Raw genomic sequence first — 14,464 nt, 5'->3', positions numbered from 1 at the left:
GGAGAAATAGATTCTACCTCCTAATAGGAGGAGCTGCAAAGAAGTGCAGCTGTTTCTGCAGTCAGCCACAAGGTCCTAGCACTGTTTGAACCTACTTTCATTCTGAATTTGATATGCTTTTTAAACTTTTTTGGCCTGATTTACGGTTATTCTTACCGTTGACAAAATCTACTATTCCCATCTCACTCACTGTTTCTAGTCACAAGTCCTATGGTTGTCTTAGAGAGAAAAAACAAATTCAGTCTTTCATCAGTTTAGTTGCATGCTACTAAAATTCATTCCGAATTAAATCTGATCTAATCTTAATCTTAACAACGTACAAAATTCTTTTCTCAAAGTTCCACTTTTTTTTTCTTTTTTGGCTGCTTTATGGCATATGGAGTTCCTGGGCCAGGGATCAGATCTGAGCCGCAGTCACAGTCTGAGCCGAAGTCTCAACCTAAGCTGCAGCAACAGCAGATCTTTAATGCACTATGCTGGGCCAGAGATCAAACCTGCATCACAATGCTCCCAAGATGCCGCTGATCCCATTGCACCACAGTGGGAACTTCAAAGTTCCACTTAAAAAAAAATTTTTTTAGGCTTTTTTTAAAATTAATTAATTTTTTATCTGCACCCTCAGCATGAAGTCCCTGGACCAGGGATCAAACCCAAGCTATAGCAGTGATGACACCTGATCCTTAATCAGCTGCACCACAAGGGAACTCCATCAAAGTCTCCCTCCTCCTTTGTTTTTTTTAAACGAACTTTCTGTATCCGTATTAATTTGTCCCCAATTTTTTCCCATCCAGAAACAACCAATTGTAGGAAAAAATTATCATTTTTTTCTCAACAAAAATATCTCCATTCTTTATAATTCTCTTGCCGACAACACATATCCTACTTGCTTTACATACTGAATTGTTCCCTTATCATGTTTACATACTACAATTTATTTTTATTTATTTTTATTTTTTTATTTTCCCACTGTACAGCAAGGGGGTCAGGTTATCCTTACATGTATACATTACAATTACATTTTTCCCTCAGTACATACTACAATTTTTAACCCTTAAAAACCTTAACAAAACCAAGAAGCAGGTAATTGAACTGTTATACCAGCATTTTCTGATTGGCAAACTTAAAAACATATTTCATAACCTCTAAAAACATACATCTTTCTCATAGCATAATTTCTCTTTAATGTGGTACGAGATGCATGTTTAACAAACCCAAACATAATTAGTGTTTTTTCTCATAAAAAGGCAAAAGTGGAGTTCCCCGTCATGGCTCAGAGGAAGCAAATCTGACTAGTATCCGTGAGGATGCAGCTTCAATCCCTGGCCTCGATTGGTGGGTTGAGACTCCAGCATTGCCATGAGCTTTCTCTTCTTTTTTTTTTTTTTTTTTTTTTTTGGCCACACCTGAGGCATATAGAAGTTTCCAGGCCAGGGATCAAATCCAAGCCACTGCAACCTATGCCACAGCTCTAGCCAAACTGGATCCTTAACCCACTGTACTGGTCTGGGAGTCAAACCTGTACATGAGCCACCACAGAGCCAATACCTTAACCCACTGTGCCACTTAGGAGTGAGAACTTCTAAGTTGACATTCTTAAAACATAATTATTCTCAAAAAGTTTATCCAAAAGTTTTTATGATAATATCACATATAGACATGTATATGTTTATTTAGGCAGAGCTCTCATAGCTTCATCTTAAAAGTTATTCATGAATCAAGTATTTCAGTACAGAACTTAATTAGTCTATTAATAACAGCTGGAATAAGTTAAGTTTACAAGCTTCAGTTTAAAATATCTCTCCTCCTTTTTCCCTCTTGGCTTAAAGTTCTACTAATTAACTCAAGGCTGACGTCTCAGGCAAAGTGGACTGTGTCTGTATTTCAAGGATATGGTAAGAGTTAATTTCACACTTTCTCCTAAACATATTTTTATTCTCTCAGGGTCAGAATTCTGAAAAAATTATTTTAATCAAGCTAGCTTTCTCTAACTGGATATGCAAAAATAACCACTTTTAGAATTTCACAAGAGTTTCATCTTAACCACTTTTCTCCAGAGTCTGAAGAGTACTGTTGCCATACAGTATTTTTGTAAAAAATCATTTTTTTCGGAGTTTCCGTCATGGCTCAGCGGAAACACATCTGACTAGCATCCATGAGGATGCAGGTTCAATCCCTGGGTTCGATCCCTCGCCTCTCTCAGTGGGTTAAGGATCCGGCACTGAGATGCTGCTCAGCTGTGGTGTAAGCCAGCAGCCACAGCTCTGATTCGACCCCGAGCCTGGGAACCTCCATATACCGTGGGTACGGCCCTGAAAAGACAAAAGAAACAAAAAAGATTTTTTTTTTGCTTTTTTTTCTTTCTTTTTGTGTCTTTTTAGGGCCGCACTTGCGGCATATGGAGGTTCCCAGGCCAGGGGTCAAATCAGAGCTATAGCCACCGGCCTACACCACAGCCATAGCAATGTCAGATCTGAGCAGCGTCTGGGACCTACACCACAGGTCATGGCAACGCTGGATCCTTAACCCACTGAGCAGAGCCAGGGATCGAACCCACAACCTCATAGTTCCTAGTCGGGTTCATTTCTGCTGCGCCATGACGGGAACTCCAAAATCTTTTTTTTCTTTAGTCGTAATTGCATAACTAAAATCTTTCTAATGAATTGAACCTGAATTTCTCATTTTACAAAAGGCAACAGGAATACCAATCATGCAAATGGAATATATGCTCACACACAGAACTGTCACAAATCCTCCAAGAGGGTGACAGATAATGGAGTCCCAAACACACACTTCCCCAACATAAATGGTCTTCCATAGTAGACACATATCAGAACCAGTTAGCAAAAGACCCACATAGCACCTCGTGTTCATAAAGGGCCCTCGAGGGCAGACCCACATCAGTACCAATTGGCAGAATGCCCAGAGAGCAGCTTGTGCTCAAAAGAGAAGTTTTCTGGGTTGACACCAGTGTACTTACTAGGTCTGGGGCCTCCTCAGCTTGTCCAAATGCACCCTTCTGTTCCACCAAGAGAAAGCGGAAGTTAGCAGACAGTGCCAAGCAGGGGAGAAATAAGGAGGGTCTCCAAATCTAATGGTTTTGGCAGCTGCAAGGACTGTCCCCCAAAACCCTCCTGCCTTGAGCAGCAAAGGGGCTCGTTGTGGCCAGCCGGGTGCTGTCATGGCGAAGGCTCTACTCTGGAAAACCTCGACAGTGCAGCCTACGTGGGCGTGAAAAACTTAGGGAAAGTTGGTCCAGCTGTTCCTCACTCAAGCGAGAGTAAAGGAGTTCCTGTTATGTCTCAGCAATTACTGAACCAACTACTATCCCTGCAGAAGTGGTTTGACCCCTGGTCTCGCTCAGCGAGTTAAGGATCCAGCTTTGCTGTGGGCTGTGGTGTAGGTGGCAGATGCGGCTACAATCCTGCCTTGCTATGGCTGTGGTGTAGGCCAGCGGCTGCAGCTCCAACTGGACCCTTAGCTTGGGAACCTCCATGTGCTGCAGGTGCCCTAAATAAACCAAAAAAAAAAAAAAAAAAGCCAGCGAAGAGGCAAAGTTGGTGGAGAAGAAAGTTTGCTTTATTTCAGAGACTGGCAATGGGGAGCGGTTGGGGGGCTAAAGTTTTTCTTTTTTGTCTTTTGTCTTTTTAGGGCCGTACCTATGACATATGGAGGTTCCCAGGCTAGAGATCTAATTGGAGCTGTTGCTGCTGGCCTACACAGAAGCCACAGCAACGCCGGATCCAAGCCGAGTCTTCAATCTACAGCACAGCTTAGAGCAACGCCGGATCCTTAACCCACTGAGAGAGGCCAGGGATTGAGCCTGCAACCTCATGGTTCCTAGTTGGATTTATTTCTGCTGCGCCACAATGGAAACTCAGGGCTAAAGTTTTTCTATAGACCGAAGGCAGGTGCAGGACCTGGAAGGGGAAGGACTATAGGGTCCTGCTCCGTTTCACTGTGAACTTGGAAACTAGATAATCAGACTTCTTTGCACAAATATATATTCATTTAGTAACAAAACTTATAAGAATTGTGTATAAACAGGAGTAAGTAAGTTCTGAGGGAAGGAGGGTCTTCTGCGTATTTTAGTGCCTGGACTTTGTAACAGCCTGAAGGTGTGTTTGCTCACCAATTCTTGGCTGTGTTCCAGGTATGTGAGGCTGGGTAATGATGATTGTTAGGTGAGGGGCTCCATAAAAAGATTGGTGCATTGGTGGCACTCTGGGGGAGTTGAGAAGGAAGGGATTTATCTTTGGGGTTTGCTGAGAGAAGGAAGTGACTCATCTTTTGTGTTAATATTCTGTTTTTGCGGCTTCAGTTCTATCTGGGTCTGTCCTAAAATACAGAGAAACCATAAAGTTCTTTAAGTTTTTAACTCTAAGATCAAGGAGGAAGCAAAGGAGTATGATTTACATCATTTGCAGACCCTGTGGTTCTGAAGGAAGGGGAGAATTCATTTTCTCCCATGTACTTCATGGAGGTCTATGTAACATCTTAACTCTGAGAAGGCCCCTCACTACTTTACCTTTTTCCCCCATTTTTTCCTCCTAAGTAATCATCACACACACTCATGAATTGTGTGTGGTGAGAGCCTTTTAACTTTGAGAAATGGACCTTTGTGTTTTCCATTTTAAGTCCTCTATCTAAATGTCGTATTTCAGAGTACGACAGAGTCAATGTTTGGTGTTGTTAAAGGAACACCCGAGCAAATTTACAAAAGGCAACAGGAATACCAATCAAGCAAATGGAATATATGCTCACACACCAGAAGACAGAACTGTTACAAAAATTTTAAAATGTGAAAATTTTAAAACTATAACTTAAACCAGGACTGAATGTTTTGCTTTACATTCTTATGAGAGGGTTGTATTTATCTAGAGAATTTAAAATAGACAGACACATGTCTGTCTGATTAATGCAGAAATAAAACTTCCAGAAACCTAGCATTCATTGGAACTACTGTCACCTTGGTGATAATAGCAAAGAGCAGGAAGCCTGCCAGGGGTCAAGTGTTGTCAGAGAAAGTCAGCCTTTGTCATGGAGATATTTCAGTTGGGACAACCCCAGGAAACCCCAGAAGCCACTGTTTTTCACTCTGTAGATGCTTGGTCTCAGTGGAGCTCACCGGGGACATGCTCTAGAGGACTGGCCGTGAGGGCGGAGAGGAGTGGTGGGTGCTGGTCTGATGACAGAGTGATGGGCGTTCACTGCACCACAGCTGTGCCACCCAGCACGGCAGTCACTGGCCACATATGGCTATTTATGTCTACACTTGAATTAGTTCAAGGTTACAATTCGGTCCCTCCCTTGTACCAGCCTCACTGCAGGTGTTCAGGAGTCACTGTCAGGTGCGCGTAGCTACCCTGTGGGGCGGCTCAGAGCCCTCCATCACTGTAGACAGTTCTGTTGGCCAGTGGTGCCTTGGAGCTATGTACCATGACCTGTTCTTTCCGAATCCTTCATCCTTTCTCCTCTAAGGGTAACTAAACCACCAATGACTTCATTGAATGTCCATTCTGTTAGGGATTGAGAGTAGAGGGAAATTTTGTCCTGAGAACGTTCATGGCTTTGGAGAAGTAATTGAAACCAAAGATGATGTAACCCTAGGTTTGGAGAAATTTGGAGAGACAGTGCCAGGCATGATGCCTACATGTTAGACTCATTTGTTTGAGACACAGAGTCCATAAGGGAGCTAGAGTCTCAAAATGGGCCACTGGTGATAATTTGGGAGAGAAAAGAATAATTAGAACAGATCATCCAGTGCACAGAATAAAGGAAGTGATTAGGAGAAAAATGGTATCAATTTTGATGAGCAACTAGGTGTGGCATCTGGGGTTATATCTGTCAGTCACAGAGCAGTCTAGGAAACAGGGCCACCATGAGTGTTCACTAGTAGGAGTTGGACCTTCCATAAATGTGGGAGCAGCTGGAGAAGTGAGAGTTGGAAGAGAGGCTGGAGAATCAAAGGTGGAAACACTCATCAGCCCCCTACCCCCACAGCTGGTCCAGTTGGCACCTCAGGGAACTCCCAGAAGCAAGTGGTACCCTGGGAAGATCTTTGGGCTGTTGCCTTGTGCATCAGGGTAGCGTTTAAGATGATGAGCTGGACCTGGAGGAGCAGGGAACTGAGGGCCAGTTGAGCCCCCAGAGGCCTGATTGTGTTAGCCCCACATTTAACCAGGAAAACCCTTAGCAGTGGCCTGGCTCCCCTAACACCTTCCAGTGTCAAGCATCCTGCTTCTAGGTTTACTGCTTGCAGCAACTCATCTTGCTCCAGGGAGTTGCATCCCCTAACCCTGGAGGGAGCCAGGGGGCCTTTTTTCCATGCTGGCTTCCAGGTCCAAGAGCCAACACAGAAAATTCAGAAACTAGTTCCCACCTTCCAGGGATGCAGCATGAGGAATGTGAGGGGCCTGCAGGGTTGCCTCCTAGATACTTAGGGATGGAATCTCAGTCATGGGAAGGGACCGATCCTCAGCATGGCCATGGCTGGGACTCAGTGTGGCCCTGTGTCACCCAGGCCCCTCGTGTGCTGCTTATGGAGCCCTCCCACAGTCCCCCTGGGAACTCTTCCCCCCTCAACCACAGAGTCAAGTTCTGCTGTTCTCTAATACTGCGGAAACAAGGTGCCACCAGATCTTCAACTGATAAAAACCTGGTGAAGCTGTCATGGTGTGTACCTTCAGTATGGATCGAGATAGCATATCCCGTGGTAAAAACAAGAGTAAAATAATTCTGAGAAGTGTGAAACTGTCATCCTTTTTCTAAATGACTTGTCCTAACAGACAGGTGGGTTTCTATCATCGGCCTCCTTTTCATGGGCCTGTGGACGCCGAGGTCTTTTCATTGTAGTGGCATGAGGGGGGCTGCCCCATGATGATCACCTGCACTGCCACGCCATGCTGCCCGCTAGCTGTGCACTGCTTCCTCCTGTCCTTAAGATCCTCAGCTGCCAGCATAAGTGGGGACCTGCCCAACGTCACACAGCCAGTAAGTGGCAGGACTTAGGTTTGAAGTCAGGAAATTCAGAGGGAGCTGGCATCAAAGGGACACCTGGGGGCTAAAAAGTGCCCAAAGGGGAGAACTGAGGAGCTCAGGGCAAGACCCGGATTAGGGCTGCAGGGGGTGGCCAGGGCTGGGCCTCCTCCAAGGAGTGCCCCAGTACATTTGGGCCACTTTGGGGGCAATATCTATACTTCTTCATCCTGTCCTTCCTTCTCCCTTCTTCCTTCTTTCCTTCCATCTTCCTACATATTCTCACTCCCCCTCTTTGCTCTCTTTTTCTGTAACAGAATGTTCCATCTATTCCGCCAACTGCTAAGTCCCACCTGTGAATAAATCAGCTCAGGCCGAGAGGCTGTATAGAAACACCCACACCTGATCTCTATTCTTTTTTTTTTTCTGAATGGCTGCACCTGTGGCATATATGGCCAGGGATTGAGGCTAAGCCTCTGCAGGGACCTGAGCCACTGGCATATATGGCCAGGGATTGAGGCTAAGCCTCTGCAGGGACCTGAGCCACTGCAGTCAGGTTCTTATCCCACTGCACCACAGCAGGAACTCCCTGGTCCCTATTCTTGAGGACTTTCTTCTCTCAGTTTTCTTGTGGAATCAGCTTCTACTCACAGAAGTCAGCCTTGCAGCTTGTAAGATCTCCTCTGCTTCTCAAAGCAAGTCTCTACCCTCATGCTGATGCTGGTGTGAAAACCATCAAAACACAGAAGGAACACAGATGCCCACCTGGGCAGCCCATCTCACCCTCCTCCACCCCCACATCCTTCTCAAAGGCTTATTTGGGAGGCTCTGGGACTCGTGTGTCCCAGGCTGCAAGCCCCATGCTTATCTCCTGAATGAAGGGAAGTCATGGACCCCTGTCTGGAGGAGTGGAGTGCAAAGAAGGGAAGCTCGTCTCCTTGAGGAGGCAGGGGGCAGCTGTGTACAGAGGCTTCAGGGAGAGGCCAGTGTGTGCAGACTTGCAGCCACCTAAGAGCCAGGAAAAATTCAGCAACTTGGTGAAACTGCCACAGTGTAGTCCAGGGCTGCCATGTGTGGCGCTAAAGCCAAAGGGACCAAACATGTATCTTCCCGAAGCAGGGCGGAACTGGGGCACGTTTTGTGGCTTCTCCCACTCAGCTCCACCCTGACTTGGCCAGTCCTCTCAGCAAGATGCTGGAACCCACACTGGCCTGACCTGGCTCTCTTCAATCCTCAGGATGGTCAGCACAGCTTAGTTAATGGTTTTCTCTCTCTTTTTCTCCAGGGTCAGGTGTGGATAAATGGTTTTAACCTTGGCCGCTATTGGCCAGCTCGAGGTCCCCAGAAGACCTTATTTGTGCCGCAGCACATCCTGGTGACCTCGGCTCCAAACACCATCATCGTGCTGGAGCTGGAGCATGCACCCTGCGGGGACAAGGGGCCGTGCACCGTGGAGTTCGTGGACAAGCCGCTTATTGGCACAACCGAGACCTGGAGCCATGTCCCTCAAGACCAAAACCGAGACTCACACTCAAAGCCAGGCCGCGTGTAATGACGATGACTGTGACCCTTTGGAACTGTAGCCCTGCACATACCTCACATAACCCTCAGAATGCCAGCATTCACTGAGGCGTTCGACTGGAAAACAGATGAGTTGTTTTCTCACCCAAGGATTTCCTGCAGCCTTGTGGCACCTGAGGCACCCCTGTCCACTGCACAGATGTGGGGTAGGATGGTGGTAGCCCAGCAATGCACAGAAGCCTCCAAAGAATTGAAACGGAGGCTTTAAGGGTGTTTCTAATTTTCACTTTGGAAGAATCATGTCTTTTTATTAAATAAAATTTGTATTCAAATGATATTACTGTTTTGTTGTTGTTGTTGTTGTTGTTGTTGCTATTTCTTGGGCCGCTCCCGCGGCATATGGAGCTTCCCAGGCTAGGGGTCGAATCAGAGCTGTAGCCACCAGCCTACGCCAGAGCCACAGCAACGCGGGATCCGAGCCGCGTCTGCAACCTACACCACAGCTCACGGCAACGCCAGATCGTTAACCCACTGAGCAAGGGCAGGGACCAAACCCGCAACCTCATGGTTCCTAGTGGGATTCGTTAACCACTGCGCCACGACGGGAACTCCTATTACTGTTTTTAATGCTGAGCAGGTATTAAATGATAAGTTCTGATTTAAATCATAACTAGACTTGAGTAGGCTGAATAAGCCACTTCACTGTCTTGAGGTTGGTTCAAAGGAATGGAAAATAGTCTTGTTTTGATCTAGTGGACTACTGCTTTTCTGATCCTTGTTTGACTTCCTTTTGAATTTCTGTGATATCAACTAGGTGAGCCCATAAAACAACTCAAAATGATTATGCAAATGATGACCAGTTGGACAGCACAGATAGGATAGTCCGTCCATATGGTACAGTGCTGCAGAGCTGCTAAAATGGTGATGCAGATGTGTGTTTATTTACATGAAGACACATTCATGGTAAGTTGTGTGAAAAAAGCAGGTCACGGAGTTCCCTGGTGGCTCAGCAGGTTAAGGACCCAGAACTGTCACTGCTGTGGTTTAGGTTGTTGCTGTGGAGTGGGTTCCATCCTGGGCTGAGAACTTCTGCATGCCGTGGGTGTGGGAAAAAAAAAAAAGTAGATCACCTTAAGTTCGATCCCACTTTGTGTGTTTAGACATAAGACCTGCACATATGCACAGGCTCAGCCCAGGCCTGGACACACGGCAGCAGACATGTGCATGGACATGCAGGGTCAGGGCATTGCACGAGATGCACATCCTGCCCAGGCCGTCCTGCTCTCGTGTGTTGAGCACCTGCCCTCCACCGTGCCTGGTTCTGAGCATACTGTATACTGAATCCACTTGTCCCTCACGAGAACTCAGAGGAACATAAATCATCTTCCCAGGGAAAGTCAGGGAAGATGGCTACAAGTGGTAGAGACAGGGTTTGAACCCCAGTCATCTGGCTCTGATGTCCAGACCCACATTATATCCATTATATATCAATCCATGCTCATGTCCCTACAATAAAGAACCGCAGTGACAAAAACAGAAATGTTAACATGAGCATATTTGGGTGGTGAGTGTTTGAGAGGTTGTTTACCTTTTCTTTTTTGCCTACCTGTATTTTAAATCCTCCACAGAGAAGATGTACATGTTTCTAATGAAGGAAGAAAAGAAAGATTTCTGGTGATAATCTAGGACATCATTTCATGGGAGTGTGTTTTTCTCTGTCTCTTAGACATCTGGGATTCAACAGAAGTTTTAAAACTGCTGCAGGAGGTGTGTGTAGGTTGAGACAAACTGAGACCAAAACTGGCCTCAGGACTGTCTTCCATAGCATCTTCTGCTGGATGTTCCACATCTTCTGGATGTTGGATAGACCACAAGGTGGAGGGGCTGCTACCTGCACCCATAGCATCATTGCATTACTCTTCCTCCCTCTATTAAGTTACTGAAAACTTAGAAAACAATACTCAAGAACTGTGCCCAGGGATACATTTTGGGAAGATGTGAGATGAATCTTTAAAAGCCTTATGTTCGTTGGTCCATTGCACATCCCCTTCCCAGAGACTCAGCGTCGTGGAGTCCCCAGAGGCTCAGGCAGTGGAGTGACATCACCTTGTCAGAGCAAACATTTCCTTTCCATCCTCTCATCCAGTCTTCAGAACCACATCCCACCGTAGGCAAGCAGTAAGCCCATTTCACAGATGAGAACATTTAAACTTCAGCAAGAGGTGGAGCTGGATTCCAGTCTGGTCTGTCTCCATGAGTGTTTTGTCTTGTTCATGTGAGGGAATATTTTGGGGTTCTCCCCCTTGTGCAGGATGTCATGTTCTGGAAAAGAGAAACTTAATACATAAGTGGTTCCACTCTGGAATCTACCCAAACCCATCCTATTCTCTGTACCTCTCAGGGGCACTCATTTCATCTTCTACATCATTCTTTCCTTTCTTTCTTTCTTTCTCTCTCTCTCTCTCTTTCTCTCTCTCTCTCTCTTTTTTTTTTTTTTTTGTCTTTTTGTCTTTTTGTCTTGTCTAGGGCCGCTCCTGCAGCATATGGAGGTTCCCAGGCTAGGGGTCTAATCAGAGCTATAGCCACCAGCCTACACCAGAGCCACAGCAACACTAGATTTGAGCCACGGCTGCAACCTACACCACAGCTCACGGCAACGCCAGATCCTTAACCCACTGAGCAAGGCCAGGGATCGAACCTGCACCCTCATGGTTCCTAGTCAGATTTGTTAACCACTGAGCCGCAACGGGAACTCCTACAACGTCATTCTTAAAACATGATGCACCTTCCATCTTTCCTGACATCTTATCTCTGTGGAAGGGTGCTACCTCTGAGAAAAATAAAGGCAACACATTTATTGCCCGCTATGTAAAGATTTCATATGAAATTTTTCTTAAGCCGATTTCATTTTTGGCTTCCCCACAGCATATAGAGTTCCCAGGCCGGGGATCAGATCTGAACCACAGTTATGACCCAAGCCGCAGCTACAGCAACACCGGATCCTTAACCCACTGAGCTGGGCCAGGGATCAAACCTGCAACCCAGCTCTTCCAAGACACTGCCAATCCCATTGCAGCACAGTGGGAACCCGTAATTTTTTTTTTTATTTTATGGCTACACCTGTAACATGTGGAGGTTCCTGGGTCAGAGATTGAATCCTAGGTGCAGTTCTGACCTATGCCACAGTTGTGGCAACACCAGATCCTTTAACCAGGCCAGGGATTGAACCTGTGCCTCCCCAGTGACCTGAACCACTGCAGTCAGATTCTTAACCCACTGTGGCACAACAGGAACTCCTCTTAAGCTGATTTTAATATGTCAAAGCTTTCTGAGCTAACCCAACCGTAACACTGATATTCCTGGAACATTACCATATTTTTAGCCATCCTTGTGAACAGCATGGCCTTTTCCTGCATGCCCTTGTCTTAGATGTATTCCAGACCTACACTTGTTTGGAACAGTTTCATTGAAGCATGATTTGCATCCCACATAATTCACTCATATTAAGGTACAGATCAATGGGTTTTAAACTTAAGTGTGAAGCCATCACTACAATCCAGTTTTAGAATACTTCTCTCACTCCAGAAAGTTCTCTCATGTGGGAAGTCTTCATTTCAACCCACACCAGGCAGCCACTAATCTGCTTTCCACCTCTGCAGCTTTGGCTTCTGTAAGAATTTTCATAGAACTGGGATCACAATATGAAGTCTTATGCACCTGACTTCTTTCACTGAACATAATGTATTTAGGTCCATCCATGTGGTAGCCTGATCAGGAATTTTTCCCTTCTTCCGGCTGAAGGGTTTTCCACCTGTGTATGTCCTGCAGTTTCTTCGTCCATTTGTCAGTTGGTGGGTGTTTGTACTGCTCTCAGTTTGGGGCTTTTATGAATAATGCTTATCTGAATGTCCATGCATAAATCCTCATGTAGTCAACTGTTCACACTTCCCTTGAGTAGACACCTAGGAGTGGAATTGTTTAGTCACACAATAAATGTATGTTTAAATTTTAAAGGGAGTTCCCTAGTGGCTCAGCTGGTTAAAGATCCAATGTTGTCACTGCTGTGGTTTGGGCCACTGCCGTGGTGCAGGTTCAAATCCTAGGCCCAGGAACTTCTACATGTTGTGTGGGCATGGCAAGGAAGGAAGGGAGGGAGGGAGGAAAGAACGAAGGAAGGAAGGGAGGAAGGAGCCAAACAATTTCATTTATTTATTTATTTATTATGGCCACACCCAAGGTATATGGAAGTTCCTGGGCTAAGGGTCGAATTGGAGCTGCAGCTGCTGGCCTACGCCACAGCCACAGCAACCCCACAACCACAGCCACTGTAATGTCCAATTACCATATCAACCTACACCACAGATTGCAGCAATGCTGCATCCTTAACCCACTGAGCGAGGTCAGGGGTTGAACCCACATCCTCATGGACACTATGTCAGGTTCTTAACCTGCTAAGCCGCAATGGGAACTACAAAACTGCCAAACAATTTCAGGACATCTTTTTGAGGCTGGAAAGGAATGCAGAAGAGGCAGCGTCATCCTTGGCAGAGTGCTATCATCCTAGAGTCAGTGCCCTTTCCTCTCCCCTACATCTCTTTGCCCTGTTCTGTATTAGGCTATTCGGCATCTGTCTCTCTCTTCTTTTGTCTGTCAGTCTGTAGATCATTGTTTCTCAAAAATCCATGTTATTCAGAATGAAATTGTTTTGTGTTCATCTGAGTCTGGTTTTTTGTTTTTGTTTTTTGTTTTTCATTTTTTTCCCCAACAAGCAATAGGTCTTTTGTCAAATGACATACATAGGAAGTGATCTTGTGTGGTCTTTGTTTCTTTATGATTATAAAAAAAGGTCATTTCCTGACATCATTTTTTTCAGTCAGTGTGAGGGATTCTGTCTGGTCTGTGGTGGCCCCATAGCTTGTGGGCTGTGAGGAAAGTCTGGTCATTGTCCAGACACCTGTGGTGAAGTGGTTCTGGGTTAAGCCCAGCCCCTGCTCTTGGTATGACTAAATGTTTTCTGGGGTTGTCCCCTCCCCACCACTAGCCTTTCGGTCCTGACGTGTTGTACCTAGACACCTAGCAGAAGACTGTTTTCTATAAATGTCCAGTGAAGAGTCTCGAGATTCCCCAGCATACCACAGCTCTGCTTCTACCCTAGGGACTTTCCACACCTGAGGCAGCATCCCAGGAGCCCCAACCAGCAGCACTGTCTCCCCAAGTGAAATAGGAGAGGCTAGGGGTCAGAAATGCTGGGGATGCAACCACTGTGGAAAACAGCATGGAGATTCCTCAGAAAACTAAATATAGAACTACCATATGATCCAGCAATCCCACTCCTGGGCATATATCCAGACAAAAGTGTAATTCAAAAAGATACATGCGGAGTTCCCGTCATGGCTCAGTGGAAACAAATCTGACTAGCATCCATGAGGATGCAGGTTCAATCCTTGGCCTCTCGCAGTGGGTTAAGGATCTGGGTTGCTGTAAGCTGTGGTGTAGTCCAGCAGCTACAGCTCTGATTTGACCCCTAGCCTGGAAACCTCCTTATGTTGTGCACTAAAAAAAAAAAACAAAAAAAAAGGCAATGCACCCCTATGTTCCTAGCAATAGTGTTCAAAATAGCCAAGACATGGAAACAATCTAAATGTCCACTGACAGATGAATAGATTAAGATGTGGTACATATCACAATGGAATTCTACTCAGCCATAAAAAAGGATGAAATAATGCCCTTCACAGCAATGTGAATGCAACTAAAAATTCTCATACTAAGTGAAGTCAGAAAGAAAAATACCATATGATATCACTTATATGTGGAATCTAAAATATGGCACAACTATGTCTAGTCACTTATGATGGAGCATGATAATGGGAGAAAAAAGAATGTGTACATGTATGTGTAACTGGGTCACCATGCTGTACAGTAGAAAAAAAAATGCATTGGGGAAATAACAAAAAAAATTTTTAAAAAA

General features: G+C 45.5%; 1 protein-coding gene across 1 annotated transcript in view; it reads left to right on the top strand.

Moving 5' to 3' along the window:
* GLB1 (galactosidase beta 1) overlaps positions 1-8,831 on the top strand; it is a 102,408-nt gene extending 93,577 nt beyond the window's left edge. Inside the window, exon 16 of the mRNA XM_047769533.1 lies at positions 8,261-8,831. Coding sequence (XP_047625489.1) covers positions 8,261-8,527 — 267 coding nt within the window. The 3' untranslated portion in view covers positions 8,528-8,831. The remainder of the gene's footprint in view (positions 1-8,260) is intronic.
* The last annotated feature ends 5,633 nt before the right edge of the window (positions 8,832-14,464 follow it).

Source organism: Phacochoerus africanus, chromosome 1 (genome assembly GCF_016906955.1).
Source record: "Phacochoerus africanus isolate WHEZ1 chromosome 1, ROS_Pafr_v1, whole genome shotgun sequence".
Lineage (NCBI taxonomy): Eukaryota > Metazoa > Chordata > Mammalia > Artiodactyla > Suidae > Phacochoerus > Phacochoerus africanus.
The sequence above is the reverse complement of the archived record's forward strand: the minus strand, read 5'-3'. Positions and strand labels throughout refer to the sequence as shown.